Source organism: Aspergillus sydowii, assembly GCF_001890705.1.
Source record: "Aspergillus sydowii CBS 593.65 unplaced genomic scaffold ASPSYscaffold_8, whole genome shotgun sequence".
Taxonomy (NCBI): domain Eukaryota; kingdom Fungi; phylum Ascomycota; class Eurotiomycetes; order Eurotiales; family Aspergillaceae; genus Aspergillus; species Aspergillus sydowii.
In genome coordinates, this window is record NW_024467866.1 from 1,190,634 (window position 1) to 1,215,873 (window position 25,240).

A 25,240-nucleotide genomic window follows, 5' to 3' on the forward strand; every position below is an offset into this window, starting at 1 on the left:
TATTGTGTTCTAGCCGGAGGATCAACAATCCTGGAAGATGTATTTAATTTAAGGGTTAGCTAAATAATATATACCACACAATACCAGTATGCTGGTCAATATAGGATATGTTAGGGCGTGTGATAGAGAGAGTAGGGTGTAGAGGAGCCTGAGAGGCTTTAACAGCTCCGGTACGAGTTAACTAGTTGAGGATAGCAGCAGAACCCTTAAATAAGAGTATCTAACACAGCCCCTTAAGTAGTAGTAGTTATACAGAGGCTGATACTTTCCTGGGCTATCTAACTAAGGGACTCTGGTTATTTATACACATTCTTGCCTGAGTAGAATAGGTATTCACCTAGAGTCTGTAGTACTGCTTTGTGATTGTCTGGCGGGCTAATCTATAACAAGGAAAGTATAACTCTCCGCCGAAGCCTGATTCCTTTAAACTCCATCGGCCAGAAGAGTTAATAATAGAGGACTGGAAAGACCGATCCCGGCCATGGACTTGAACCGAGTCCGTCAGAGTAATACCCGAGACAATTTACCTCTACTCTTCCTCGGCATGTAGCATCCTCATACACCGTCCAGTTAATTACACATAGAGATAGCTTCCCGGCATGTTCGGTGCCGACTTCAATGAACCCTACATTTATTTAGTTCCCGGTATTTAATCACTGGGCGAATAGGTGGTCTAGTCTCCATAGAAAGATTCAGCCCACCCAGATAATCACAAAAGGCCTAGGAATCAGAGGGTATGTAACTTTAGCAACTAATATACTCTTTTCTGTTGAACCACCATGGGGGGTAATTCACAGGTGCTTGCATTACATCTTACATTGTTGCGTTGTTACAATGGAACCGGGACGATCCGCAGTGGGGCTGTCATGTGACTGCGTGGTCATTGTCTGACTCAGCAGGGTAGTCCAACTTGTTGCATTCATGATTCATCTCAAGGGATGACTCGAGGACCGAGGTAAGGGGGTAAGGCCGGCGTGCAAAAGTACCTTGTCGGACCGGCGACTTAATAAACTTTCCCGCAGCCGGATTGGTCGAGGGTTTTCCTGTTCAGGCAATACTGTTGTGTTAGTGCGGGGGATTTGACAGCCGCTGTGGGCCCACGGACTGTCAAGTTCCATCTCTCATTTTCTCTTTCCCTTCTCTTTCTCTCCTTTCCCAATACACCCCCACAATGGCAAATGTCAACGTCGAAGCGGCTGTGCCTGAACAGCAGGTCGAGATTGAGGCCGAGCACTCCGACTACGACTCCGCGGTCTCAGACTCCGACTACGCCTCGCTCACTACCTCGCTGTCATCCAGTGTGACAAACTACGTCTACGAGAACGGCCGCCGCTACCACCGTTTCAGAGAGGGCCAGTATCTATTCCCCAATGATGAGGTCGAGCAGGATCGCCTGGACATGGTCCACCACATCGACCGTCTAATGCTGGGCGGCGCTCTGTTTAAAGCCCCGATTTCGACATCCCCCCAGCGGGTTCTGGACATTGGGACCGGCACGGGAATCTGGGCGCTGGAATTCGCCGATGAGTTCCCCAGTGCTGAAGTGCTAGGCATTGACCTGAGTCCGATCCAGCCGCAATGGTATTTCACCGAACCCGAGTCGCATTGGAGCGCGTCATTAATTCGCTTGGTGTAGGACTGCCCCCAACTGCCAGTTTGTGGTCGACGACGTCGAGGCTGTCTGGCCTTATCCGGAGGCAAAGGCGTTCGACTATATCCATCAGCGCAACATGGTCGGTTCCCTTGCAGACTGGGATCGCGTCGCGCGCCAGGCCTACCAGCACTTGAAGCCCGGTGGTTTCTACGAGCTTCAAGAATTCCGTTTCGAGTTCATGTCCCAGGGCAATAAGGAAGCCTTTCAGAATTCCGTCATCGACGAGTGGCAGAAGCTCGTAGATGAGGGAACAGCCAAATTCGGAAAGCCGCTGAATATTGCGCACGAGCTCGCCGACAAAGCCAAGGCTGCCGGCTTCGTCAATGTCCATGAGGACGTGTTGAAAATTCCGATCGGGTCCTGGCCCAAGGACAAGCCGCTCAAGACGATCGGCCAGTGGATGCAGGTGCATGCGATTGAGTCGGTCGAACCACTCACCCTGGCGCTGTTTACTCGTGTCCTGGGCTGGAGCGAGGCTGAATGCCGTGTGCTGATTGCCAAGGTCCAAAGAGAATTCAAGGAGCGACGCCAGTATTATGTCAATTGCCATTTCATTTACGGTCAAAAGCCGACTGCCTAAGTTTTGATCGATGATTTATGTTATGTTACCAGCGAGATATCACTCTGCTATGCGAATGAGCTCCGTCTTTTATCTGTTTTGTACCGTGCAGGCCCACTACTCCTGTTCATATTTCTTGATGCGGCGCATCACCTCCTCCACGTCCTCCCAAATCCGCTGCCGATTGCGCAGTCCTTTTAGCCTGTCCCAGTTCTGTTTAATCTGTACATACACCTGATGCCAATTCGTGTTCCGTCGAGGAAGTCTAGTGTCCGGTCGAGCACTCGGATTCGGGAGTAGATAATCAAGCATGCCGTTGACCGGCATAGATTCCTTCGCCAGTATATTGGAATAGTGCTTGCGTTCCTCGAGCAGGAGCTTGATCTCGTTGGCGGTCATCACTGTCCAGGGAGATGGAGTGTGCTCGATTTCCCCATCTTCCCATGCTTCCCAGAGCCAGGGCATTTCGTCGCGTACAAGTTGATACCATAAACTGTTTGGTAGATTGGTGAACGCCGTCGAGGCAATTCGCAGGCTAGTTATATCAGCTGAATCGAGAAGTCCCACTATCAAGAGGCGGATATCAAGTGGTAACGACTCCAAGTTGGCCCGGCCGCCTTGCTCTCGTGTTCTTGATACGTCTAGAGATCTGTGGATACTATTCTCACCAGCCGCAGCCAGAAGAGACGGCAGACATGGCACGTAGAGCGGATTGGCAGTGAGATACTCCGACCCAGGGTCGTGCCGCCAGAACTGTTCCTGCGCTGAGGAGACCTCGCCGACACGAGGAAACGAGTGGAAGTCATCCCAGCTGAACTCTGCATTCCGCCACTTCATGAGCCCGGATACATTGACGTGCTTGAACTGGGCTTTGGATTGCCGACAGAATATGTCAAAGCACCAGGGGTGGAACGGCATAGCCACTTCATTAGGAGAAGTCCATTCTTCCTACCGGTGTCATTAGTGGATGTCCATGCAAGTATAACTGGTGCGCAACAGCCTTACGTCGAAATTGATATTGTCTGTCTGCACACTCTCCACACCTCCTCGTGCAGGCCAAACACTGGGAAAACCAGAATCCCGCGATTCCATCCCGTCGCAAACGCCAGACAGGAACCAGTCCTGGGATGTCTCCCAGGGTTCGTGAAGTCCGTCGGGCTTCCATTCCCCTTTCGCAGAACTTTTATGCACCAGGAACTGGGCTGTGCGGCATCCTCGCATCTCTTCGAGGCTGATTCGGTTCCCTGAGTACGCCCTTGCCTCTGTACAGTTTGGGCCGGGGATATGTTCCAGCTCTTCGGGGTCATGCCCCCCTGGCGTTTGGTCGCCGGTAATAGGGAGGATAGTCTCGGTTCTACCACATGTGTTTGTGTTTGAGTATCCGAAATTCCCAACAGGCTCTCCGTCGAATCTACTCTGTGGATCAAGCGTACTGGACAAGAAGTCCCAGTATGGGTCTGTCGCAGCCGTGCTTCCTTCGTCGTCGTCGTCGTCGTCGTCGTCGACACTCATGGCATCACTCGAGTCACGGCCAGAGTCATTCTCATATGGATCATCGTTGCTGTCTTCCTCCGACACGTAATCAGGGTCTTTTACTGGATCGTCATCGTCACCCTTTGGGTATTTTACGGCTACGACGCAGCCATTGCGAGCACACTCCTCCAAGTCGTCTAGCTCGTCGACACCTGGCTCGTTGCATTGGCTGCCCGTGTAGTCCCAGCTGGCCAGATCGGGCTCGCCTGGTTTCCGATGCCGCGCAATGTTGAAGCTCACACCACATAGATGACAGTACACCTACAATGTGTTAATCATGCTTGCCTGCAGCGGTGGAGGTGTAGGTACCTCGGAGTATCCTGCCAATCGTCAGTCTCTGTATGCCTATTCAAGAGGGCAGCCTACCCATTTTACCGATGCTTCGGCTCCCTTGTAATAGATATAACGCTTATAATATTATACTTCAAGCAGCTGAGGGCTATATATTGTGGCAGCTGCAGGCATCAGTGGGTGTCAGGCTGTCAGCCTGTTCGGGTGGGTCAGTGTTTACCGAGGCCCCAGGCAGCGATGTCACGTGGCGTCCCAGCAGCGGCTACCGCAGACTGTCTTCGTGTTTGAAAAGCTGTCCATTTACGTTTACCGGAGTACTTTTCTTTACTGTTTCGTAATTGGTAGATGGGTTGTAGAAATGCACACGGGTGACGGTAGCAATAAGTTGTTGGGCTGGATATATATTCTGCCAGCAATGCATGATACAATACTGCGGTAAATCTTCTGGTTGAGTTTTTTTGATTTGTATTAATATCAGGTCAAGTCTTCAGTTCTGTTAGTTATGTAAAAGACAGCGTTATAAGCTATAATCAGTTTATAACGGTGCACTGCATCAGTGTGGGCGGTGCTTGGAGTTTCCTATTTGGGCCAACTCAATACAGTAGTTCTAACCCCGCATATCCACATCTCCACCACAAACTTCCATTATTCAGGATTGTTTTCTCGGATCCACCGTCTCTCCGCGAAAATGACGCAAGGTCCGGAGATTCTCCAGAGTTCGGCAGAAGGGATATCCGGATAAATGGTATTTATTTATTGACAGAGTAATGCCAACGGGGTAGACATGTCAAATTATTCAATCAGCCATGCCATCCCTCATCGTCTTCACAGCCCTATGGGCGCTGGCCACTCACGCCCTGGCTCAAACCGTGAACAAAAGCGCTCTCTTACCAATCCAGAATAAGCCCCGCGTGTTTATTCTGTCCGACATTTCCAACGAGCCCGACGATCAGCAGTCGCTGACCCGGTATCTTCTCTACGCCAACCAGTTCCAGACAGAGGGCATTGTGGCAGTCACGTCCACCTGGCTACGAGATGAAGTTCACCCCGAGGATATGCTGTCTGTTATCGATGCCTATGGCAATGTAACAGATAACCTCAACCAGCATGCCCCGCTAGATGCGCCGTATCCATCCGGTGACCACATTCGCAGTCTTTTGCGGAAAGGCGCGGAGGTAAGATCCATTTACTTGATTTCATGCTTTAAATACTCACTTCTAAGTCATACGGAATGACTGCCGTCGGGAAAAACGTTACCCTCAGCGATGGAGGAAAGCTGCTGCTCGAGCGCCTCCAGCACCCATCGGACGAGCCGCTGTGGGTAACGGCCTGGGGTGGAACCAACGTCCTCGCCCAAGTTCTGTACAAAATCCACGATACTTATTCCGCTGAAGAGTCAGCTGCACTGCGTTCCAAGCTGCGAGTCTATGCGATCTCCGACCAGGATGACACCGGTGCGTGGATCAGACAGCAGTGGCCGGATATCTTCTACATCTCATCTACACACGGCTGGAACCAGTACGGACTGGCCGCTTGGATCGGCATCTCGGGCGAACGATACTATGGCGTCGATATCGGTGGGCCCGACTTTTCCAAAGTATCACACAGCTGGCTGCGCAATAATATCCAGATTGGACCGTACGGGAAGACGGCGTATCCGGACTACAAGTATATCATGGAAGGCGACACCCCGACATTCTTATATCTGGTGCAGAATGGTCTCGGTATGCGCGAATATCCCCAGTACGGCTCATGGGGAGGGAGATATGACCAGGTGAATCCGTCCACGGTGTTGAATGTCCGCCATTACTCCGATTCGGCCGATCGAGTTGTCGGCGTGAATAACCAGACCTATACCTCCAGTGCAGCGAGTATCTGGCGGTGGCGAGATGCGTTCCAGAACGACTTTGCTGCGCGCATGCAGTGGTCTCTGCCTCCGAATATCAGCAAGGCTAACCACCACCCGGTTATCGCACTGAATGGGAGCACTGGGCTTGCTCCGTTAAACCTGACGGTTTCTGTTGGCTCGACCGTTACCCTTGATGCCAGGGGGACTTCGGATCCGGATAATGACGGTCTCACTTTCCGGTGGTTTCAGTACAAAGAGCCTGGCACTAACGACTGGAATGTTGATGGCAAAGTTCCGGCACTGAGTGTGAGTACCTCGAATGGCGGACGATTGGCACAGTTACACATTCCTGCTGAAGAAGAAAGCTGCAACGGGGAAGGGTTTAACCCCTCTGGATGCTGGCTGCTTCATTTGATTCTCGAGGTGACGGATAATGGGTATCATCCATTGACTAGCTATCGTCGCATTCTCTTGCAGACGAGATCTAACTAAGTCAGTCTGGGAGATATGTACGGAAAGATCATTTGATCTGCATTTAAAATCAGTATAAACAAAATCGAAACCGTAATTTAGATGAATCAAGGAAGCGTCCATAGCTATGTCAGTATCAATATACATGAGGAATTGACCATGGTCACCTTTTCCGCTACGATAGACTGGCCAATGCCTCCTTTATATCATAGTCATACACCAACTCATTATGCCAATAGTCCGCCGCCGTAGGCTTACAGACCAGCCACGCCTCGTCCAACGCTTTAACGACGTCCTCTGGCAAGGGGCCCTTTTCAAGATTCTCAAGGTTCTGCTCCAGCTGTGTCTGACTTGAGACGCCAATAATGATACCGTCATTGCCCCCGTCCTTGATATTGAGCGCAGAATGGTGAGTTAGCCAGCGCACCGCAGTCTCGAGTAAGCTCAATCCGTGCTGTTTAGCGACTGGTTCGACAATGCCGAGAGCTTCGAATGTAGCGTCCTTGAAATAGCGCTTGCGATATAGATTCCCGACCTCGCTGTCGATATTGGAATACCGGCCTTCGCTGGGTACGGAGTTGGTCGAGAGGGAGGTGTATTTGCCGGAAAACAGACCACCGGCCAGAGGATTGTAGACAACTATATCCAAGCCGTATCGTCGACACGCGGCGACAAGTTCCGGCTCGATGGTGCGGGTGATGGTGTTGTACATACATTGGAAGATCTGGCAGCGTTAATCTCACATACTTGATAGGTATAAGAGGCGAAGAACGTACCGTTGGCTGTACCCATCCATTGACCCTACACAGCATCACAATCTCTGCAACCTCATATGCAGTGTAGTTTGAAAGACCCAGCTGAACGAACTTGCCCAGTTTATGCAGCTCATTCAGTTTCCGCAGCGGCTCCTGGAATGGCGTCGTCCGATCGGGAGCGTGCAGGTAGAAGATGTCAACACAGTCTGTCCCTAATTCCGAGAGAGACTTGTTCAGCATCTCCTCGACCCTGCCCGCTTTATGCGCGCCAGGCTTCTCCTCGTCGGCTCCGTAGGGGTACCATTTTGTTGCGCAGCTGAGGCCGCGCTCTTTCCACCGCGCTCGACGGGTGAATGCTTCTTGCTGGCCGCCGACGTAGCAGCGTGCGGTGTCGATTTCATTGTAGCCCTGGGATTGGAAGTAGTCCAGAATGGAGTTGTATGTATCCAGGGAGGTGATCCGAGCACCGGTTGATGTGTCGGGGCCACTGGGAAGATTAGTATTAGTGTCAATGGTACGTTGGGGACGGCCTACAAGGTCATCGTGCCCAGGATCACCCGGGGCTTTGTTCGTGTATTCGCCATTTAACCCAGTAAGTGTTTTCAACCTCGACGACAATTGATATATTGCAATTGAGGTAGCGTCCACTTAAATACAGTGCTCTCGGCTCGGATGCCTTCCGAGCAGGCATCGGTTTCTCCCGATTGTGAGTCCATGCTCGGCTCGGCTTTCTGGTGTTGAATATTCCATTAGCTAGATATGGAACTGAAGACGGTCTGAGTGAGTATATGGTGTTCTGCGCGGCGGATAATAAAACTGGCTGCCTACAAAACCTAATACAGTAGGCATCGCAACCAGCTGAGAAACCAGCCTGCTAACGCGTACAAGCAGAGGCAGTGGCACCGGATATTCGATCCGAATCGGTCACTGAACGGTCTAGATCTTCTCCAGGAGTTCGTCTGGCTGCGTCAAGTGATTGCGTGTCTGGCTCTCTATTCCGTGTTTCCCATGTGGGCTGACCATGGTGGCTGCATGGGGTTCATGACATCACCTGCCCAACATATTTATACAAGAACAAGCTGAACCAGATGAACAAGACGCAAAATATAGTAGTTACTTCTCATCGTAATCAACTATTCTAAGATGCCCCTTGGGACTCTGTCCGTATCCAACACCGCCATCCCGCAGTATGCGCCGCCATATCCCGTAGACGGCAGCGACTATACCAGCGACACTCTCCTGACAGTCACCTACATAACAACGGCACAATGCGTGCGCCATTTCGTCCCAGACATGCTGGAGCTCGACGACGAGCCTGAAGTATCAATCCTGCTGGTCCGGCACAAAATGACCTCGTTTGGCCCGTATAACGAGTACGTCCACTCGGTCAAGGTCAAGTACCAGGGCGAGACATATGATTACTTCCTCTCGCTCATCCTGGACAACGACTCGCCGATAGCATGCGGTCGCGAGCAGTTCGGATTCCCCAAGAAGCTGGGCGTCGTCAGTGTGGAGCCGAAGACCGGATCGCCCATCACTCATGGCGCCGTGGAGAGGCCTCCGGGACAGAAGATTGTGGAAGTAGGGTTCCAGCCTCAGCATAAGGTCAAGAGTAGCGTTGAAAAAACCATTAAAGGACTGAATCTACGTGTTATCCCCTCGGTGGTGCCGGGGCAGGGTCCGTCGGTCAGGGAGCTGGTGCCAGTCGATATCACCATCGAGGGCAGTGCAGTATGGCAAGGAACTGGGTCAGTGTGCTTTCCAGAGCCGTCACGGTTTGACCCAATGCATGAAGTCAAAGTGCTTCGGTATGAGCCGGCGACGCTGCTGCGGAATGCATCGTTGGCGATCCGCTGTCCGACAAAAGTGTTTCCAATTTAGGGAATTTAATAACCTCGGCTTGAGCATGTAATTACGGTTTATTTAACTCGTTATTTAATACGTAGTTAGTCAATTGTACGACGTGCTTAATAATTCAGGGTATCTGGCACCCCGCTGCCCCTCAGTCTCCAACTACCACCAAATATCTTCTTCTCCCACCCATCATGGCACCACCGGCAATCTATCCCAGCCTGCAAGACAAGACAGTCGTCATCTCCGGCGGCGCAGAGGGAATCGGCGCCGCAACAGTCGAGGTCTTCGCCCTGCAAGGCGGCCAAGTCATCTTCCTGGACATCTCCAAAGACGCCGCCCAGAAGACAATCGACAATGTCGTTTCGCGGACCAAGGAGGCCGAATCTCGAGCTAGACCTGCCATCAAGGCCCCGATATTCTACTACTGCGACTTGAGCAATCTCTCTGAAGTGCAATCCACGGCTGCAAAGATCCTGGAAGAGCATGGGCCAGTCCATGTCCTTGTCAACAATGCCGCCGCAGCAGGCAGTGTCGCTCGACTTGGCTCGCAAGATGTCACAGCCGAGGCATGGGATTTCAGTATGAATACGAATCTGCGACATGTCTTCTTTCTGACGCAGGCGTTCCTCCCCGGGATGAAGAGTCTGGGAGGTGGGAGCATCATCAACATGGGGTCCATCACATGGCGCATTCCAGCTGCTGGCACTCCAGTCTACGGGGCCTGTAAAGCAGCCATTATGGGTCTGACGCGTACGCAGAGCCAGGAATTTGGCACCGACAATATCCGGGTGAACAGCGTCATGCCTGGGGCGATTGCGACCGAAAGGCAGATTCGCGATGTCCTGACCCCCGAGTATCGCGCTGAGGTCTTTCGGGGCCAGGCACTGCAGCGGGATCTGGTTCCGATGGATGTTGCAAAGGTGGTTGTGTTCTTGGGAAGCGATGAAGCGAGTGGAGTGACGGGGAGTTCGTATGTTGTTGATGGTGGCTGGGTCGGTGATCCTTGAGTATCTATAACCGTGTACATACGATATAGTTATAAATAATGAGACATGGCTAAGAAGAGCTCTGATATAGTATGATTGTTTTTAGAAAGTCCAGATTCGTATATTGTCTCTTGTAGTGAATCGCTAAACATGCATAGCTATGTTAATCTAAAATGCGATCGGACAATCGTCAAGGTCCTCAAGTAGCCATAAACGCTAGAAAGCAAGAAAAGGAGACAAATAACAGAAAATGAATACAATCACACAAGGAATCTACTTTGGCAGCCCACGAGGATAAGTGTTGACGAGCTTGAAGCTCCGACCAGTCTGATATGTAAACCACGACGACCACAAAAACGCTATGAACATCATCGCGCCCGCAGTTAAACCAAAGATCGCAGCCTGTCATGCGTTAATAAATGTCGTTCAATGTTTGCAATGAAGAGTGTCACCTTGCGCTCATCAGTATCGTTATTGGCCGGCATAAACGGTTTCGCAATCAACACCACGATCGCAATCGAGTATGAAACCCATGATCAGGCCATTAGCGCGATGGGACACTGCCATGTGAGAATCATGCTGGGATTTATTGACCGATGCAGCAGGAGACTGTCGGTCGCACCTACAGCCTCTGGTTTAAAGATCACAGTCCATGACTGGCTGTGCGTGTCGAGAAACTGCGCCCGCGCGAGTTGGAACATGTTGCACATTGCTGAATCGCATGGCCCGTCGGCCATACTGTGGTTATTGGAGGGACACATTTTGTGGAAGAACATGATGTGCTGTGACCCGGTGATGAGGGCGCCGATGGTGAAGAAGAGCGAGGTGTAGAGGAGCGCAGAGACTGCCTATGGTGAGCCCTCTAGTCGGGGCCATGAGAAGGTTGCGACGGTAAGCGCTGTATTGATCGTCGCCTGCAACAATTAGAATAAAACTGGTAAGAAAGAAAAACAGAATATACCGCAAAGCTGATGTACTTGAGCTCCTCGCCCTTTCCCAGCGCAAAGTCTCCCACCCGTTCGCTCAGCTCCAGCAAGTCCTTTTGAGGCGCAGCGATCCGCTCGAGGGGCTCGATTGTGTATCTTACAAGGGTTCCATAGTATGGCCAGGTGAAGAGATACAGAACGTAGTAGGGCAGGTAACTGAGCTGAGGCATGGTTGTTAACGCTGTCAATTAGTCTGCAGAAAGTGAATATGCAGTCCTTTTAACAACGGAGCAAGGCATGCTCTTCATATTGTCATTGTATAGTATAACACTAAGAGGAGAATAATGGTTCTGCCTCTGAATGCTTGATTGTACAGCCTGCGATACTCGAGTCGGGGCCAGCCGGTGATTTGCTGGGCCGTGAATGCAAGCACNCTGATCAAGTTCTTGTCCGGCTAGCGGCTGCTGATCGGTTTATTTCAGTCAATTCCAATGCGCCTAAGCCTGTTTAAGCCTGTTTTAGTCTATTTCAGGACCCTCCTTGCATGTCAAGCCGTGGGATCGCCACACTGCCCCCCCGGGCTGAGCATCAAGTCTGCCTTACTATAGCAGATACACAAGGCCGCGAACTTAAGAACGAATGCCCAGCCTGTATGCCTTAAGATTTGGCCTACATTTTGTTTCTTCCTAAATCTCGCCATGTCATACATTCCCTCGTCGCTGGCTGGTGGCCGACGAGCCCGCAGCCAGCCAAAGCAGGCCGCTATAATCGAGACAAATGCCGACCGTTACGAGCGACCGATCGTCTGGAGATGTCGCTGGCTGGATGGCTGGCTGGGAATGTACGCCCAGACAAACTGGATGTTGAATGACGGAGTAGGCCTTGCTAAATACGCCGCCCCGTCTGAACTTCAGATGCACTGGGCCTTGCGCATTGGCCCCTATCTCTACGAACCGATCACCGACGAGAACATGTGTATTTCGTGGCGATACGTGGACGAGACGCGTTGGGAGTCCTGGAAGTCTGCTACTCCTGATAGGGTTGTAGGAGAGACCTGCGCGACAGACACCGAACTGGCACAGATGGGTAAGCCGCCCCTATGACATAGTCGAAAGAACCTTTCCAGTTGATACAATGCTAACCAATAACCAGCTGAGGAAGTAATTTCGCAAATGCAGTGCCGTGACCCTGTGTCCTCTTCGCCGACAGCCAAGTACAACTTCGTTAGGAACAACTGCCACACCTTCGCCCTCCGGCTTCTTGAGAACACCATCAACTTGGATGTCGGTGCGGTGGATATGCGTGCCTTTGCAGGCTTCGACGTCGGAACAGTTGGTACGTCTGCATCGCCGGCTTTTGCAGGCTGGAGGAAGATGAATGCCGTGTCAAGCCACCACAGCGTACCGGAACTATGGGGCTCTCCAAGTGCGTATTTTCGAGCAGTCTCTGACATGGCCAAGGGGAAGCTTAGAGAAAGGCACTTTGAGGGGCTGCTCCCTGACTACCAGCGGGGCGCTGTTGGGGAAGAGAGGACCAGCCGACAAGCATTGATCGCCGCTGTTTACGCACCGAGTGGCTGATTTCAGTCATAACCTAATAGACGTCTTGCTCCTGCGAGAAATAGAGTGATGAGCTGATCCGACCCGAACACCCTAGTTGCAACATCTTCTAGATCGCCAAAATGAAGAGCAACTTCCTCGTTGTCGTTGCCATCCTGGCCACCACTGCCCTCGCCGGCCCTGCCACAAGCCCAGCAGCTGCAGTTCCTTCTGGTCCTGCAAGTGTGAAGAGTACTGCGCGCCCTACAAGTTCTCCCACATGAGCGGCGATGACTGTGGCGGAGCAACCAAGATGTGCTGCTGTGAAAAGCCTTAGGTGGCCGTGGATGGTTCAGGAAGGGATATACATGCCTTGACAAACAAAGCAGGGCTATTTCACCATCATGCCCAGTGATGCTGAGCTCTAGGTCTCTCGGGCCTTCTATGTTCTTTCTTCTATCGCCCATGCCGAATGTTTGGTTATTCTCATGTCTCGGTCATGCCTATTTCTCTTTCTCAACAACCATTCTTGTATCTACCGTGGGTTGCTCTTTATAGTCAACAATTATTTTCGATCTTTTGTGAAGTCTACAAAACACCATGTCCTCCACCTGCACTTGACTGCGTAATACACTCCAACTCGTATTTGTAACAGCTCATGGCCTCTACCAATGGCCGTAACTAGAGTCATTTAGAAAGGTCTAACCAACAAATAGCATTTAGTTCTCGCGGTAGGCGTATAGTTTCCCTCACTGTTCGCTGGGAAATCCGATGACACTTAACATTGAACATGATATGCTCAACCGGAATTTGAATAGTAAATAATTCAAGTTGGCTTGTCAATCTTCAGCTTTATTCTGGTGGACGTTTAATTATGGTCACTGGGCAGTAAACCACTCGCGAAATATATATATGCAGTGCGAGGAAGCTCGCCCAGGTACGAGTCCAGAACAGCGATTTTAGTACATCAAGCACGAACTTAAACGTTATTACACTTTTGACTAAAGCTCAACAGTGCAGGATACAATGATGGACAGGTGTACATAGCTCTCGCGACCTTTTTTTGATAGACAGACTTGGATGCGGGGTGGCAGAAGCGTGGAAATCGAGCACTTGCAAAGAAGTACACAGTGACATCAGTGGAGTGGCTGACCGACATTATACATATGATCCATCCCACTGTCCATCAAATCTTAATGTTTATATTGCTTTTGCGAGATGTGATTGCTTTTTCTGGCCGCCCTTGCTGCGGTCGCAGCAGTCACAGCGAGGCCCTGTTAAACACTGAACAGCCCATTTAGACTGACAGACACTGCAGCAAATTTATAAAAATAAATAAACTAATTTTGAGAAGCAGAAAAATGCAAGAAATGGGACAGCGCAGTGCGGCGTTCCGAGATGATCTGATAAGATTATCAGATTATCGGCTGTGTGTGCCCCCACTCACTATGGCCTGTTTCGCGCTGGCCTGGTGGGATTCCCTGCGCCAGCCCAGCCCTCTGTTCGCTTGTTTTCGCCCAACTCTGCATATCATTGGCCACAGCTCAATTCACGCGGGAAAAGCGGCCAGACGAATCCATCGTGATTCGCGCCGGTGCTGCTTGCTGCTTCAGTCCAAGCGTCCGACTTCGGCTGCACAGTGCGTGCAGGGACCACTCGTGCGTCCGCCCACTTTAACCACTTATTTGACTGTCGTGCCCTCTGGGACTTTCGGCCGCGGTCTTTGTTGAGTTCACCACTTTCAAGCGCAATGGGTGTCCGTCCTTTAATCCGGAGGACTCGAACGATCCTCCGCCGCATGTCCGCGGACAGCGAGGCCACGAACGAGGATTCCATCGAGCAGGGGCCGCTCCACCAGAGTAAGAGCCATCGCAATTCCGACTCGCACGGCGGGGCTCCTTCTCAGGCCTTTGGCAGCCAGGGGGCACGCGACTCAATACCAAACAGGAACACCCAGCGCGGTGTCCAGGATGTCGAGGCCGTGACTCTGACCTGGTCCAAAGGCACTCTGATTGCAATGTTTATCAAGTACGTCGGTAAACATCTAGCCATTGACTATCACATGTGGACTAATTTTTTTTAGCATCTGGTTTCTTTATTTCGTCAGCGCCTTCCAGCTCTCCGTCTCCAGCAGTCTCAATCCCTTCGTCACCAGTTCGTTCAAAGCACATTCGTTATCTGCAGTCCCAACGGCACTCGGCGATGCCTTCGCCGCTGCGACATATCTTCCGATGGCGAAGCTTATGGATGTATGGGGTCGAGCAGAAGGTTTCCTCTTCATGGTGCTCTGTCTGACGGTAGGGTTGGTTATCATGGCGGCCTGTAATACCTTCGAGGCCTACTGCGCTGCAAACGTAAGACGACAACTGCTTTCTAGCGGACAGACTTCTGACGAGGTAATTTAGGTATTCTATTATGTCGGATTTTACGGAATGGAATACGCAATTGATGTCGTGACGGCCGATGCCTCGAGTCTCAGAAACCGTGCCTTCGCCTATGCCTTCACTTCGTCGCCTTATATTATCACCGCATTTGCTGGACCGAAAGTGGCAGAGGAATTCTATTACCAGGTCTCCTGGCGCTGGGGCTTCGGTGCCTGGGCTATTGCGACCCCTGTTGTGGCGCTCCCTCTGTATGGGATCCTGAAGTACAACCTGCTCAAGGCGCACAAGGAGGGATACAATGTGAAGAGGCCAAGTGGTCGCACCGTGTGGGAAAGTATTCAGCATTGGACGGTTGAGTTTGACTGTGAGTTTGAAAAAGGCCCTGAATTCTAGTTGATCCCTGTCTAATTAGAATCAGTGTTTGGCGTTTTCATATTCACCGCTGGCCTTGTGCTTTTCCAACTTCCGTTCGACATCGCCGATTACGCGCCGAAAGGCTGGGCTACAGACTACATTATCGCCATGCTCGTCGTCGGGTTCTCAATGCTATTCTTTTTTGCCATCTGGGAGAGCCTGCTCGCGCCAGTCCCGATCTTCGAGTGGCGTTTGCTCACCAATCGAACCATCGTCGGCGCTGTTCTGCTGGATGCCACATACCAGCTGTCGAACTATTGCTGGAGCTACTATTTTACCTCCTGGCTGCAGGTGAATAATGACCTGACCATCACCACAGCAAACTACATTAACAACATCTTCGACGTGGTCTCCGGTGTCGTATTGCTGTTCATCGGCTGGGCTATTCGCAAAGTCGGCAAGTACAAATGGACGCTGTACTTTTCGATTCCTATCTACATTCTCATGCAGGGCTTGATGATCTACTTCCGCAAGCCCAACATGAACGTTGGCTACCAAGTCCTCTGCCAGGTGTTTCTGGCCATTAGTGGTGCCATCTTCATCCTGGTTGAACAACTTGCCATCCTAGCTGCTGTTGACCACCAGCACGTCGCCACTGCGCTGGCCCTGCTGAATGTCGTCGGCACCATTGGGAACTCAGCAGGCCTTACCATCAGCACCTCGATCTGGCAGAATACCTTCTACCCAGCCCTTGTTCGATACCTCCCCGAGTCGGCCATGGACAACCTGGACGTGATTTACGAGGACCTTGTGACGCAAACGAGCTACCCTGTGGGAAGTCCTGTGAGGACAGCTATTCAGAATGCGTACGCGTATTCCGAGCTGAGACTACTTGCTGTTGGGTGTGGGATAATGGTGCTTTCGATTCCCTGGTGTATGCTCATCAGGGACGTTGACCTGAAAAGAAAGGTGCAAGTTAGAGGTACTGTGTTTTAGATGTATACCTTGCCTTATTGTATTTTTCAGCCATTTCTTAGAACTAGTTTAGACATTAGATACCCATTACACGATACACGATTGATTGTGCCATAACCGTCAAACCAAAGTAAACATAGTCTGGAAAATTCATACAAACCCACAACTGACACCAAAAGATCACTTCGCATGAACTATCAGAGCACAGACAACAGCCTGACTTAGTTAGGTTGCAGTATCCGAAATCGGACAAAGCTCGGTCCATCAACGCAGTGACGCACCGCTACGGACGCTTAGGGCCCGAGTTGCCATGCAGCTTGGGTGGAGCTCCCCTCCACCTAGCTACCTAAATGATTAGAGAACGGGTGGACCGTCTTTCGTTCCGGCCTGCACTTGGTTACGTTGGCCGAGGCCTTGCTTGGCCTTTTAAGAGTATTTATCGGCGGATTCCCTCTCTGCCGTCCCCGTCGCAAAGACGATCAAGGCTGATGCGCAAGAACGAAGTCCAGGTTACTTGGGTGGTTGTGCCCCAGAGCTCTCACGTCAGCATGGGAGAGGGCGAGAAGAAAAAGAAGGGAATGGATGCTGAATCGTGCCATGTTGAGTTTCCGAAGAGGATTCTCTACGAGAATGATGCGATGGAGACCGTCAGAGCTGGCTCTCTGGAGGCGCTGGTGGACAATCTGACGCGCCCTGATAAACTGGACGCCGCGTTCAATCGCGCGTTTCTGACGACCTACAGTTATTTTACAACCGGAGAGGAGGTTCTTCACCTTCTCATGGAGCGGTTTGACTGTTTGCCGCCTGAAACGCTGAATCCGACACAGGCAGAGGAATGGTTGAGTGAGACGAAGCCTGTGATTCAGCTTCGGGTGGTCAATGTGCTAAGACAGTGGCTGGAGAGCTTCTGGATGGAACCCCCGGGACAAGAGACACATCGAAATCTGCTGAAACTACATCTGTTTGTATCTGAATCGGCTTCGAACGAGGCGAGTGCGGTGCAGCAGCTGCTTGAAATCATCCGGTGCCGGCTCTCAGGCGTTGAGCGTCTCAAGAGATCACAGCCTTCGATTTCCAGCGCCCCGAAGCCCATTCTACCACGGAAGTTAAACAAGCTACAGCTCCTCAAGATCGATCCTACAGAGATTGCCCGGCAGTTGACGCTTATGGAGGCGTCCGTCTTTGCCAAAGTGCAGCCGACGGAGCTCTTGAACAAGAACTGGCAGACGAAAGAGAGCGCAGATGTACCTACGCCTGCGCCGAATGTCCGAGCATTGATTCGCTATTTCAATCAGTTGTCGAGCTGGGTTGGTGCTGTGATCATCGCAGAATCAGACTTGAAGAAGCGCACGCAGGTCATAGGGCATTTGGTGAACGTGGCCAATGTAAGTATACCATGTCTTTTAATTCAAGCACTGGGTATACTGACTATCTAGGCATGCCACGACCTGCAGAATTACTCTGCTGTGATCTCGATCCTGTCAGGCCTGGAAAGCGCCCCCGTCTACCGGCTTGCTCGCACTTGGGCCATGGTCACAGAGCGCACTTGCAGCATTCTGGAGCCACTGCAGGCTCTCACAGCGACAGATCAGAACTACCAGGTCTATCGAGATGCATTACGCTGTGCGGTGCCTCCATGCATTCCTTTTCTCGGTCAGTCACACTAGACATCCTTAGCATGGCGCCGTCGCGACACTAATACAAGTTAAATAGGACTCTTCCTGAAGGACTTGGTCTTTATCGAAGACGGCAACCAATCCCTGACGGCAGAGGGACTGGTTAACTTCACGAAATACTCGATGCTGGCAGCCACAATCCACGAAGTCCAGCGCTTCCAGCAAGCCACGTACTGCCTCCAGCCCGTCCCGGAACTGCAGGAATATCTCGCAGCCCAATTGCAGTGTGCCGGCGATGTGCACGAGCTGTGGGAACGCAGTTGTCAGTTGGACCCGCGAGGACGCGGTGATGGAGGGCGATCGCGCGACACGTACACCGCAACAGGAGGGATGACGACGTCTATGGTGGTCGCATGCATGATCCTCGACGACTGAAGATCTAAAGTTATCGATTATCTGATCCGATTCACCGACGCCATGTGAACTAGTGTGATGAGCCTGCCCAAGCCCCGCGATCACTGGGGACAGGCGAGTTCAGGCCACTCTTTGGTGCGTTGGGACGGCGATCGCGTCGATCTCCACCGGCTCCTTGAGAAGTTCTGGCTGAATCAGGCATATGGTACTTGGCGCTGACAGCACTGGCCACTGGCTCACCGAATGTGAGTGAGAAAAAGACTCAGTGACTGAGTGAGGCTGTGAATTGTCTCCAACCGCCCCAGCCGTGGGCCCACGCTGCTCGCAAAGGCGTCCCCAAACAGGCGATCTACGCGAGCACACACTGCGCCGCATATTTATTTCTTTCTTTTTTCTTGAAAAAAGCAAAAATACCTGACACAATGTCGTTAAGGATCATGACATATGGTTGAGACTAGCCGAATGATGCCCTGAGGTGAGGCCTTGTTTGGCAACCGGTATACGATGCCTCAATGTCTATCAGAAACAACACTCCCTCCTTACGCCCGGATTTGGAACGGAATTAATGGTGGGCATGGCCATGAACCTGCCTGCTGATGCCGACACTTTTTCCCCGAGACAGACTGACAAGGCCTGAGTAACCTACCGAAGCTGTGCTGTCGTTTACAGGTCTAGCCAGGGACCTATAACAATCTTATCGACCTGGAATGGGGCATAAGAAGAGCTGGCGCGGTACAGAAGAATACATGGACGAGGAACTTTTTCAGAAATAGGCCAGCTATGGGAAAAGAATGCATAGTCGTAATATTCTATAACAACTCCTGTTCTACCAGCTTCACAAAGTAGGCCATTCCATCTGGATCGGCTCCAAGTCTCCAGCACCCTTGAAGTCTTTCACTATATCTGCCTGCTCGCTTAGAAGTACACGGTCTGCCTGCGACCCTATGTTGGCCAGCCCCCTCCACCGGGCTAGATCTGCATCGTTGCGCTTGTTCCCAAGGGCTTGGTCATTCTTGTCCCAGTGACCCCTGGAAAACGCGATGAGAGTTGTGATGCGGTTCTTGGGAATATCGAACACGAGTGAGCAGATGGTGCCGGTCTCTTCAAGCCAGTTAACCTGCCATAGCTCTCCTGGGCGAATACATTGGTATGTAGCTGTTTGGAAGCTATTGCGACCATCCATTGGACCTCCGTGGATGGCATAGACAACGCGGTCTTCATTGAAGAACCACATCTCGTACCGCCATTTTTCCGGGTTTCCCTGCGCGTCTTGGGCGTCGTAGTCGTAGAGCAAGTGGCGGTCGCGAATGTCGGCATCGAATGTCGAGTCTTTGAGTGAGGGTACGACAGGCATTATGATGGAACAGTACAATAATGGTATGGAAATATGGTAGCTATTTCTGGAGTACGTTTTACGAGGTTTGATGAATATCATGCCATGAACCAGACGGTGTCGGGGTTCTTGGCTGGCCATTTGCTGGCAATTGACGTCGCGATGAGGTGGAAAACCGGGGCATTTTTATACTCCACCAGCCCTCATGCCAGACGACAACAGCCACTCCAGACACGATGCCGAAGATCGCGCTCTTTGGTGCAACAGGCCAGATTGGTACCTGCATTCTCAAGGCACTGCTGGCAAAGACATGCAACGATGTTGTTCAAATTGTCCGTCCCGGCTCTGAATCCAAGGCCAACGATATCAAAGTCCGACCGGAACAAAAGCAACGATTGACGACTATCGCTCTTGACCCATTAGAAGCCAGTACGGATGATTTGGCTTCTTCTCTCGGAGGCGTGGAGGTCGTAATCAGCGCATTGAACGGGAAGGCCCTCACGGCGCAGCGTAAAATTCAAGACGCCGCAGACAAGGCTGGCGTGAAGCGGTTCTACCCAAGTGAGTATGGAATGCACCATATCTACACGGACGAGAAAGGATACGGCCATCTGCACCCGGTACGTATTGCCAACCCCCTTCGGCCCCTGCGCTGTAGACTGATATTTTGGGAACAGACATGGAATGCAAAGGCAGAGGCCAACAGAAACGCCCTTCACCACCCGGCCATTGCCGCTGGCAGGATGAGCTACACTCTCATCGGCTGTGGTGATTTTTATAACCAGGATCGAGAGCCTACCTGGTGTCCTTGGACGCAGCGCGACTCTCCTTCCTATACTTTTTATATACTGGGCGACGCTGATGCCAAAGTTGATTTCACGCATCTTGACGACCTTGCTTCCTTCGTGGTCGCAACTATTGAGAAACCCGGCGTCTCGGAGAATAGGGCGTTGAACATTGTCAGTGACCGTATCACCTACAATGAATTGGCCTCGCGGCTGGAGAAGCATTCACGCAAAAGGGTCCAGAAGGTGGTATATCCGCTCGAAGCCATGGATCGGTCGTGGAGGAATCCAGAGGATATCCCAGAAGATGTAAAAGGAAAGAGTCAGTTTCCAGACGACTTCTGGATGCTCGTCAAGGGGATGCAGGGCCAGGTTCGCTTCTGGAGACCCCCAGGAGAGGTCCATAACGATTTATTCCCTGATTTTCAAGTAACTCCCTTTGAAAAGTACTTCCAGGATAAATTCGATTCTTGATCATTGCCGCCTTCACAACGAATCATTTCATTATTATGTGGCAGTAATAGATGTTTTCAGCTGGTGATAAATAATAAAGGTGAATGATACAAAAACAATTAAACTATCCCAGTAAACAGTCTCTCGTCTCTTCGCCTTTGGAACTCGCACCCATCAGTACAACAGTACAACATGGGAACATTATTAGCGACATACGAGAGTTCCAAGAGAGCTTGACACAGATGTTGCATAACATGAAAACTTTAAGAATAGGTCTTTGCTGGGGCCTGGCTCAGCTCAGATAAATCCCGCTGGGCCACGAAATGGGACATGATCTGTTGGACGAGGTGGCCAAAGATGGTGAGAAGCATGATTATGGACAATATTTGGTTCTGCAGCCCCTGGACTGAATTGGGCGACCGGAGCAGCGAGGAGCCAACCGAACGCGACAGCTACTCGCAGGATGCAGCCGCAGACGCGCGGTAGTCGGCCTTGTTCTGAGGCTTCTCGCTGGACTCTCCTGGCCAGCTCGCTGAGGTGATCTTGGACTCGCGCGTACACTGAATGTCAACGGCGCCAACAGCAAGAGGAAGAGGAACGGGGATTGCAATGAATAGTACGAAAGGGCGAACGGCAATGGAGTCAACAAGCCGCGGATTCAATTGCTCTCGACGATGTCGTGGCTCTCAGCCTCAAGTGTAATCTGCGAGGTTTGACTATCGAGATGCTGACAGTCCTTCAACAGCTTGTCCTTCAGCCATACCGTTATCTCGCCTCCCTGCCCTCAAAGGGTTCGGTGGCCAGGCCATAGATGCCTTCAACACACGGGTCCGGATCCCTGAGAAGCCGGTCATGATGATCAAGGACGTGATCAAAACGTTGCACAGTACCTTCAATGAAGCACTTCTCGGTTCGTATACTACGCACCCTAAATCTTGTGATCCTTTCTAGGCTCGACGACTCGAAGACAACTCGCCCCTTCGCCGCGGTAGTCCCTCAGCCTATATCATCTATGGCAACCGGCAAACGATCAACAGCGCCACATATTAGTACACTGACGCCACCGGCATGGCAGCCCGGCTGACAAACCCTGCTGCGCTGCAGGTGTTCCTTAGGGAGATTCAGAGGAAATCTTCGCGCTGAGGCTGATGATGGAGATGTTAAAGGTTTAGATTGACTAGAATATATGGACACTGTTAATATGGCTAAGCGCATTCCCGGTAATAGCTGTAGCGGTTAAATGAACCTGCCCCACCCCTACCACTGGAATGTTCTTCAGGCACCAGCCGGCATTCTTTCGGCATGGCAGTGGGTCGTTTATCGAGTCTGGGACGACTGTCAGCCTGTCACCTCGTTGAAGCGTGCCCGCTGTGCCCTAATCAAGATCAACGGCCGCCAGACTACGCTCGTTGTGGATACTCTTTTCTTATTTAGTCTGGTCTTTGATTCCTAATCGCTGACTGAAGCCGGCCTGGTGCTTGCCATATTATAACATCACCCTATTAACAGGCCCTTACGGATCCACTTCGCTCCCTGGGTCAGATCCTTAGCAGTGAGGATTTCTCTTTATTCAGTTTCAAACAGGTTTCCTAACCTTATGGGGAAACTGTCGGCGTGTTTCTCCCGCAGGATGACACAAAATGGGGCTCTCGTTCCAGACGACGACCCTTGGCCATAACCCGCCGACGCCGGGCAGAGACTAAAATGCTGCCCTCTGCCGGCGGCCGAGACAGAATTTGACTTGTGTCTCATTGACAAAAATTGGCATATTTTGAAGATGCGATTCTCTCGAGTAGCGTGCCAGGCGGGCATTCTAGCTGCTGCTGGAGCTTTTGCTTCGGCATCCGGCCTCAAGAACGACCAATACGACTACATCGTTGTCGGTGGTGGCCCTGCTGGTATCATCACTGCTGAACGATTCGTCGAAGCGGGCAAGAATGTCCTGCTCCTTGAACGAGGTGTCGGTCCGACTGTGGCAACCGGTGCCAACGAGACTCTGCCCTGGAACCGAACTCTGACTCCGATTGATCTCCCCGGTCTGTCTGCCGATGTTGGCTCCCTCGATGTGTGGAACGAATACATGTGCTCCGACACGGCCGGGATGGCTGCCTGTGTGCTTGGTGGTGGTGTCACTGTCAACTACATGGTCTTCGTCCACCCCTCGCAGCACGACTTTGACGATAACAAGAACTGGCCAGAGGGCTGGAAGTGGAAGGATATTGAACCTGCGGCCGAAAGACTCTACGAGCGCAACCCCGGTACTACCTTGCCCTCTGCAGATGGGAAACGCTACGACCAGGGCCTTTACTCTGTTCTCTCCAGCTTCCTCGACAAGCTGGGCTGGAAGTCCGTCGACATGATCCGCCAGCCCCACGAGAAGCACCAGGTCTACAGTTACCCATCGTGGAACATCCAGGACCAGGTCCGTGCTGGCCCTGTCCGCACTTACCTCCCTCTGGCCCAGAAGAGCAAGAACTTCACCCTGCGCCTGAACTCCAAGGTCCTCCGCGTCGTGCGCTCCGGTAGCCAAGTCACTGGTGTTGAGGTTGAGACTCCCTCTGGCGCATCTGAGATTGTGTCGCTTGCTCCCCATGGCCGTGTTGTTCTCGCGGCCGGCGCCCTCTCTACGCCCCGTCTCCTTTTCAATTCCGGTATCGGGCCTAAGAAGCAGATCGAAACTGCGAAGAAGAGTGGGATTGCTGTTCCTCCCCAGCAGGACTGGATCAACCTCCCTGTCGGTGTCGGCCTGAAGGACCACCCCATCTTCACCATCACAACCAAGACCCCTGGCAACTTCGGCATCCCCGACTACGACGGCATCTTCAACGGCTCCAACACCAAGGACATCAGTCTCTACCGCAAGGGTAATGGTCTTCTGACCCAGGGCAAGCACCGAATGATCTTCTTCTCCTCGAATGAGCTCCACGGCCACACCCGCTACTTCCAGGGCTCTTGCGCTCCTGACGAGGACTCTGTTCTCGAGATCAAGGCGTACATGACCCATGGCCTGACTTCTACTGGTGTCCTGGGTCTGGACGAGAAGCAGAACACTATCATTGAGACTTCTCCCTACATGCAGACCCGCGATGATATCCTGGCTGCCCGTATGTTCGTCCAGTCGCTTATCGACGACTTCGGCGCTTCAGACTCTGGATTTGAGCTACAGACCTCCCCCAATGTCTCTGAGATTCTTGCGTCCCCAGCTACTGGCAATCACTACGCTGCGAGTGCCAAGATGGGCACCGACGACGGCCGTAAGAACGGTACCTCCGTTGTCGATGTCAACACCAAGGTGTACGGAACGGACAACCTGGTAAGTCCTCTCTACTGTCATTATCCTTTGATTCATGTTACTGACTACGGATTGAAGTATGTTGTCGACGGCAGTATGCACCCCGATCTTCCCACTGGAAACATCCAAACCACTATCATGGTTGTTGCAGAGGCTGCGGCCGCTCGCATTCTTGCCCAGTAATCAACACTAGCCTAGGTTCTATATGTGTCCAAGATTAAGCACCTTGCGCTTGACGGGGCCAGGCTTCTAAATTCCTGCAATATATGTTTTGTACGGTTGGATGTTGTTAAAGAGTTATAGATTTCTGTTCTCTGTATTATAACTTAGCCTTTCAGTACTGGTTGCTAGAAGGCATGTGCAAATTAACTTCTTTCTATTATCTCTCATTTGTCTTATTCTTGTTCCGAATGTACGTCCTCCTGCTGGCGACGCTTTTAGGCGTGGACTGGAACGCTCAATAGTAGCACCCGCCATCACTGATAATATTGAAAACACCATACCATCTGATGTCCAACTATTGTAGACCACTTTGGCAATGGAAACCCCCCAGTTCCCACCTTGGCTCGTATCGGACGAAGCGTCGAGCTTATTGGCGCCCTGCGACGAAGACTTCGGTCCACTTTCGGCGAATACACCCCATGCAAGACAGAAGTCCACTGCATTGCCAAGCTGGCGAGCTTGGTCGCCATCAACTAGCGGTGAGTAGGCAGGCAGCGCAGTTGAGACTCATTGGATCACACTGACCGCTTCATTCACTTCCTGTCGTCATCGATCGCGGGGCACACGAGCAATGCAGGGACTCACCAGAGCATATATTCTCCTGCGGAGCCAGTCTTCTGTTCATCGTTGCATAACAGTCTGCCGGCCATGGATCCGCGATTCCTTGGTCAAAGCGAGTCCGCGGACTGGATGTCGCTGGGAACAGATATCAGCTATGATTCGAACCCCAGCACTTTCTTTCTTGACATCGGCCCTCCAGCAACAATAAGCGAATACGCAGGATCCTTATCCAATGCACAAGATGATGGTACCTCCCAGCCACCTGCCACACTCGAAGCCGAGCCCCAACTGTCCGACGTCGAGGAGCATGTTATAGAAGCCTCCCAAGACCACGAGCCAGATTGGATTCTTTTTGACATTCAGTTCCCTCTATAGAGGGCCATGTTTGATTTACTTCCGACTGAATCGGGTCAAGATCTCTGGGGCAACGATTTT

The 25,240-nt window shown here is 51.7% G+C and overlaps 13 protein-coding genes across 13 annotated transcripts; 9 read left to right on the forward strand and 4 right to left on the reverse strand.

Annotated features, from left to right (window-relative positions):
- Positions 1 to 1,171: 1,171 nt before the first annotated feature.
- ASPSYDRAFT_155427 (class I SAM-dependent methyltransferase) lies at positions 1,172 to 2,234 on the forward strand (the record flags this gene model as incomplete). The annotated part of the gene is made up of 2 exons (XM_040842458.1): positions 1,172 to 1,581; positions 1,637 to 2,234. The coding sequence occupies 2 exons, from the start codon at positions 1,172 to 1,174 to the stop codon at positions 2,232 to 2,234; spliced, it is 1,008 nt and encodes a 335-aa protein (XP_040701053.1).
- A 96-nt stretch (positions 2,235 to 2,330) lies between these two features.
- On the reverse strand, positions 2,331 to 4,116 carry ASPSYDRAFT_33374 (uncharacterized protein; the record flags this gene model as incomplete). The annotated part of the gene is made up of 4 exons (XM_040845078.1): positions 2,331 to 3,161; positions 3,219 to 3,981; positions 4,012 to 4,066; positions 4,113 to 4,116. 4 exons carry the CDS (start codon positions 4,114 to 4,116, stop codon positions 2,331 to 2,333), a joined length of 1,653 nt encoding a protein of 550 aa, XP_040701054.1.
- A 602-nt stretch (positions 4,117 to 4,718) lies between these two features.
- ASPSYDRAFT_47545 (uncharacterized protein) lies at positions 4,719 to 6,580 on the forward strand. Its single transcript, XM_040847450.1, has 2 exons — positions 4,719 to 5,212; positions 5,260 to 6,580. The coding sequence occupies exons 1-2, from the start codon at positions 4,844 to 4,846 to the stop codon at positions 6,376 to 6,378; spliced, it is 1,488 nt and encodes a 495-aa protein (XP_040701055.1). The 5' UTR covers positions 4,719 to 4,843; the 3' UTR covers positions 6,379 to 6,580.
- ASPSYDRAFT_1181478 (aldo/keto reductase family protein) lies at positions 6,456 to 7,696 on the reverse strand (the record flags this gene model as incomplete). The annotated part of the gene is made up of 3 exons (XM_040840373.1): positions 6,456 to 7,081; positions 7,134 to 7,599; positions 7,647 to 7,696. 3 exons carry the CDS (start codon positions 7,694 to 7,696, stop codon positions 6,533 to 6,535), a joined length of 1,065 nt encoding a protein of 354 aa, XP_040701056.1. The 3' UTR covers positions 6,456 to 6,532.
- A 559-nt stretch (positions 7,697 to 8,255) lies between these two features.
- Positions 8,256 to 8,993, forward strand: ASPSYDRAFT_33377 (acetoacetate decarboxylase family protein; the record flags this gene model as incomplete). The annotated part of the gene is made up of 1 exon (XM_040845079.1): positions 8,256 to 8,993. The coding sequence occupies one exon, from the start codon at positions 8,256 to 8,258 to the stop codon at positions 8,991 to 8,993; it is 738 nt and encodes a 245-aa protein (XP_040701057.1).
- A 164-nt stretch (positions 8,994 to 9,157) lies between these two features.
- Positions 9,158 to 9,973, forward strand: ASPSYDRAFT_33378 (SDR family NAD(P)-dependent oxidoreductase; the record flags this gene model as incomplete). The annotated part of the gene is made up of 1 exon (XM_040845080.1): positions 9,158 to 9,973. The coding sequence occupies one exon, from the start codon at positions 9,158 to 9,160 to the stop codon at positions 9,971 to 9,973; it is 816 nt and encodes a 271-aa protein (XP_040701058.1).
- An 827-nt stretch (positions 9,974 to 10,800) lies between these two features.
- ASPSYDRAFT_91536 (uncharacterized protein) lies at positions 10,801 to 11,108 on the reverse strand (the record flags this gene model as incomplete). Its single annotated transcript, XM_040852503.1, has 2 exons — positions 10,801 to 10,866; positions 10,914 to 11,108. The coding sequence occupies 2 exons, from the start codon at positions 11,106 to 11,108 to the stop codon at positions 10,801 to 10,803; spliced, it is 261 nt and encodes an 86-aa protein (XP_040701059.1).
- Positions 11,109 to 11,576: 468 nt separating this feature from the next.
- On the forward strand, positions 11,577 to 12,458 carry ASPSYDRAFT_91537 (uncharacterized protein; the record flags this gene model as incomplete). Its single annotated transcript, XM_040852504.1, has 2 exons — positions 11,577 to 11,964; positions 12,031 to 12,458. The coding sequence occupies 2 exons, from the start codon at positions 11,577 to 11,579 to the stop codon at positions 12,456 to 12,458; spliced, it is 816 nt and encodes a 271-aa protein (XP_040701060.1).
- A 1,708-nt stretch (positions 12,459 to 14,166) lies between these two features.
- On the forward strand, positions 14,167 to 16,150 carry ASPSYDRAFT_155242 (uncharacterized protein; the record flags this gene model as incomplete). Its single annotated transcript, XM_040842437.1, has 4 exons — positions 14,167 to 14,444; positions 14,500 to 14,770; positions 14,822 to 15,164; positions 15,219 to 16,150. 4 exons carry the CDS (start codon positions 14,167 to 14,169, stop codon positions 16,148 to 16,150), a joined length of 1,824 nt encoding a protein of 607 aa, XP_040701061.1.
- A 617-nt stretch (positions 16,151 to 16,767) lies between these two features.
- ASPSYDRAFT_59616 (Ras-GEF domain-containing protein) lies at positions 16,768 to 18,180 on the forward strand (the record flags this gene model as incomplete). Its single annotated transcript, XM_040849731.1, has 3 exons — positions 16,768 to 17,514; positions 17,566 to 17,782; positions 17,843 to 18,180. The coding sequence occupies 3 exons, from the start codon at positions 16,768 to 16,770 to the stop codon at positions 18,178 to 18,180; spliced, it is 1,302 nt and encodes a 433-aa protein (XP_040701062.1).
- An 814-nt stretch (positions 18,181 to 18,994) lies between these two features.
- On the reverse strand, positions 18,995 to 19,513 carry ASPSYDRAFT_91540 (uncharacterized protein; the record flags this gene model as incomplete). The annotated part of the gene is made up of 1 exon (XM_040852505.1): positions 18,995 to 19,513. One exon carries the CDS (start codon positions 19,511 to 19,513, stop codon positions 18,995 to 18,997), a length of 519 nt encoding a protein of 172 aa, XP_040701063.1.
- A 215-nt stretch (positions 19,514 to 19,728) lies between these two features.
- On the forward strand, positions 19,729 to 20,751 carry ASPSYDRAFT_80201 (uncharacterized protein; the record flags this gene model as incomplete). Its single annotated transcript, XM_040851030.1, has 2 exons — positions 19,729 to 20,112; positions 20,170 to 20,751. 2 exons carry the CDS (start codon positions 19,729 to 19,731, stop codon positions 20,749 to 20,751), a joined length of 966 nt encoding a protein of 321 aa, XP_040701064.1.
- A 1,734-nt stretch (positions 20,752 to 22,485) lies between these two features.
- On the forward strand, positions 22,486 to 24,319 carry ASPSYDRAFT_80202 (putative cellobiose dehydrogenase). The gene is made up of 2 exons (XM_040851031.1): positions 22,486 to 24,043; positions 24,101 to 24,319. Exons 1-2 carry the CDS (start codon positions 22,508 to 22,510, stop codon positions 24,203 to 24,205), a joined length of 1,641 nt encoding a protein of 546 aa, XP_040701065.1. The 5' UTR covers positions 22,486 to 22,507; the 3' UTR covers positions 24,206 to 24,319.
- The last annotated feature ends 921 nt before the right edge of the window (positions 24,320 to 25,240 follow it).

Coding starts and splice junctions, on each gene's coding strand:
- ASPSYDRAFT_47545 (XM_040847450.1), top strand. CDS start 4,844: ATGCCATCCCTCATCGTCTTCACAGCCCTATGGGCGCTGGCCACTCAC. Junction 5,213..5,259: donor TTTTGCGGAAAGGCGCGGAG/GTAAGATCCATT, acceptor CTCACTTCTAAG/TCATACGGAATGACTGCCGT.
- ASPSYDRAFT_80202 (XM_040851031.1), top strand. CDS start 22,508: ATGCGATTCTCTCGAGTAGCGTGCCAGGCGGGCATTCTAGCTGCTGCT. Junction 24,044..24,100: donor TGTACGGAACGGACAACCTG/GTAAGTCCTCTC, acceptor TACGGATTGAAG/TATGTTGTCGACGGCAGTAT.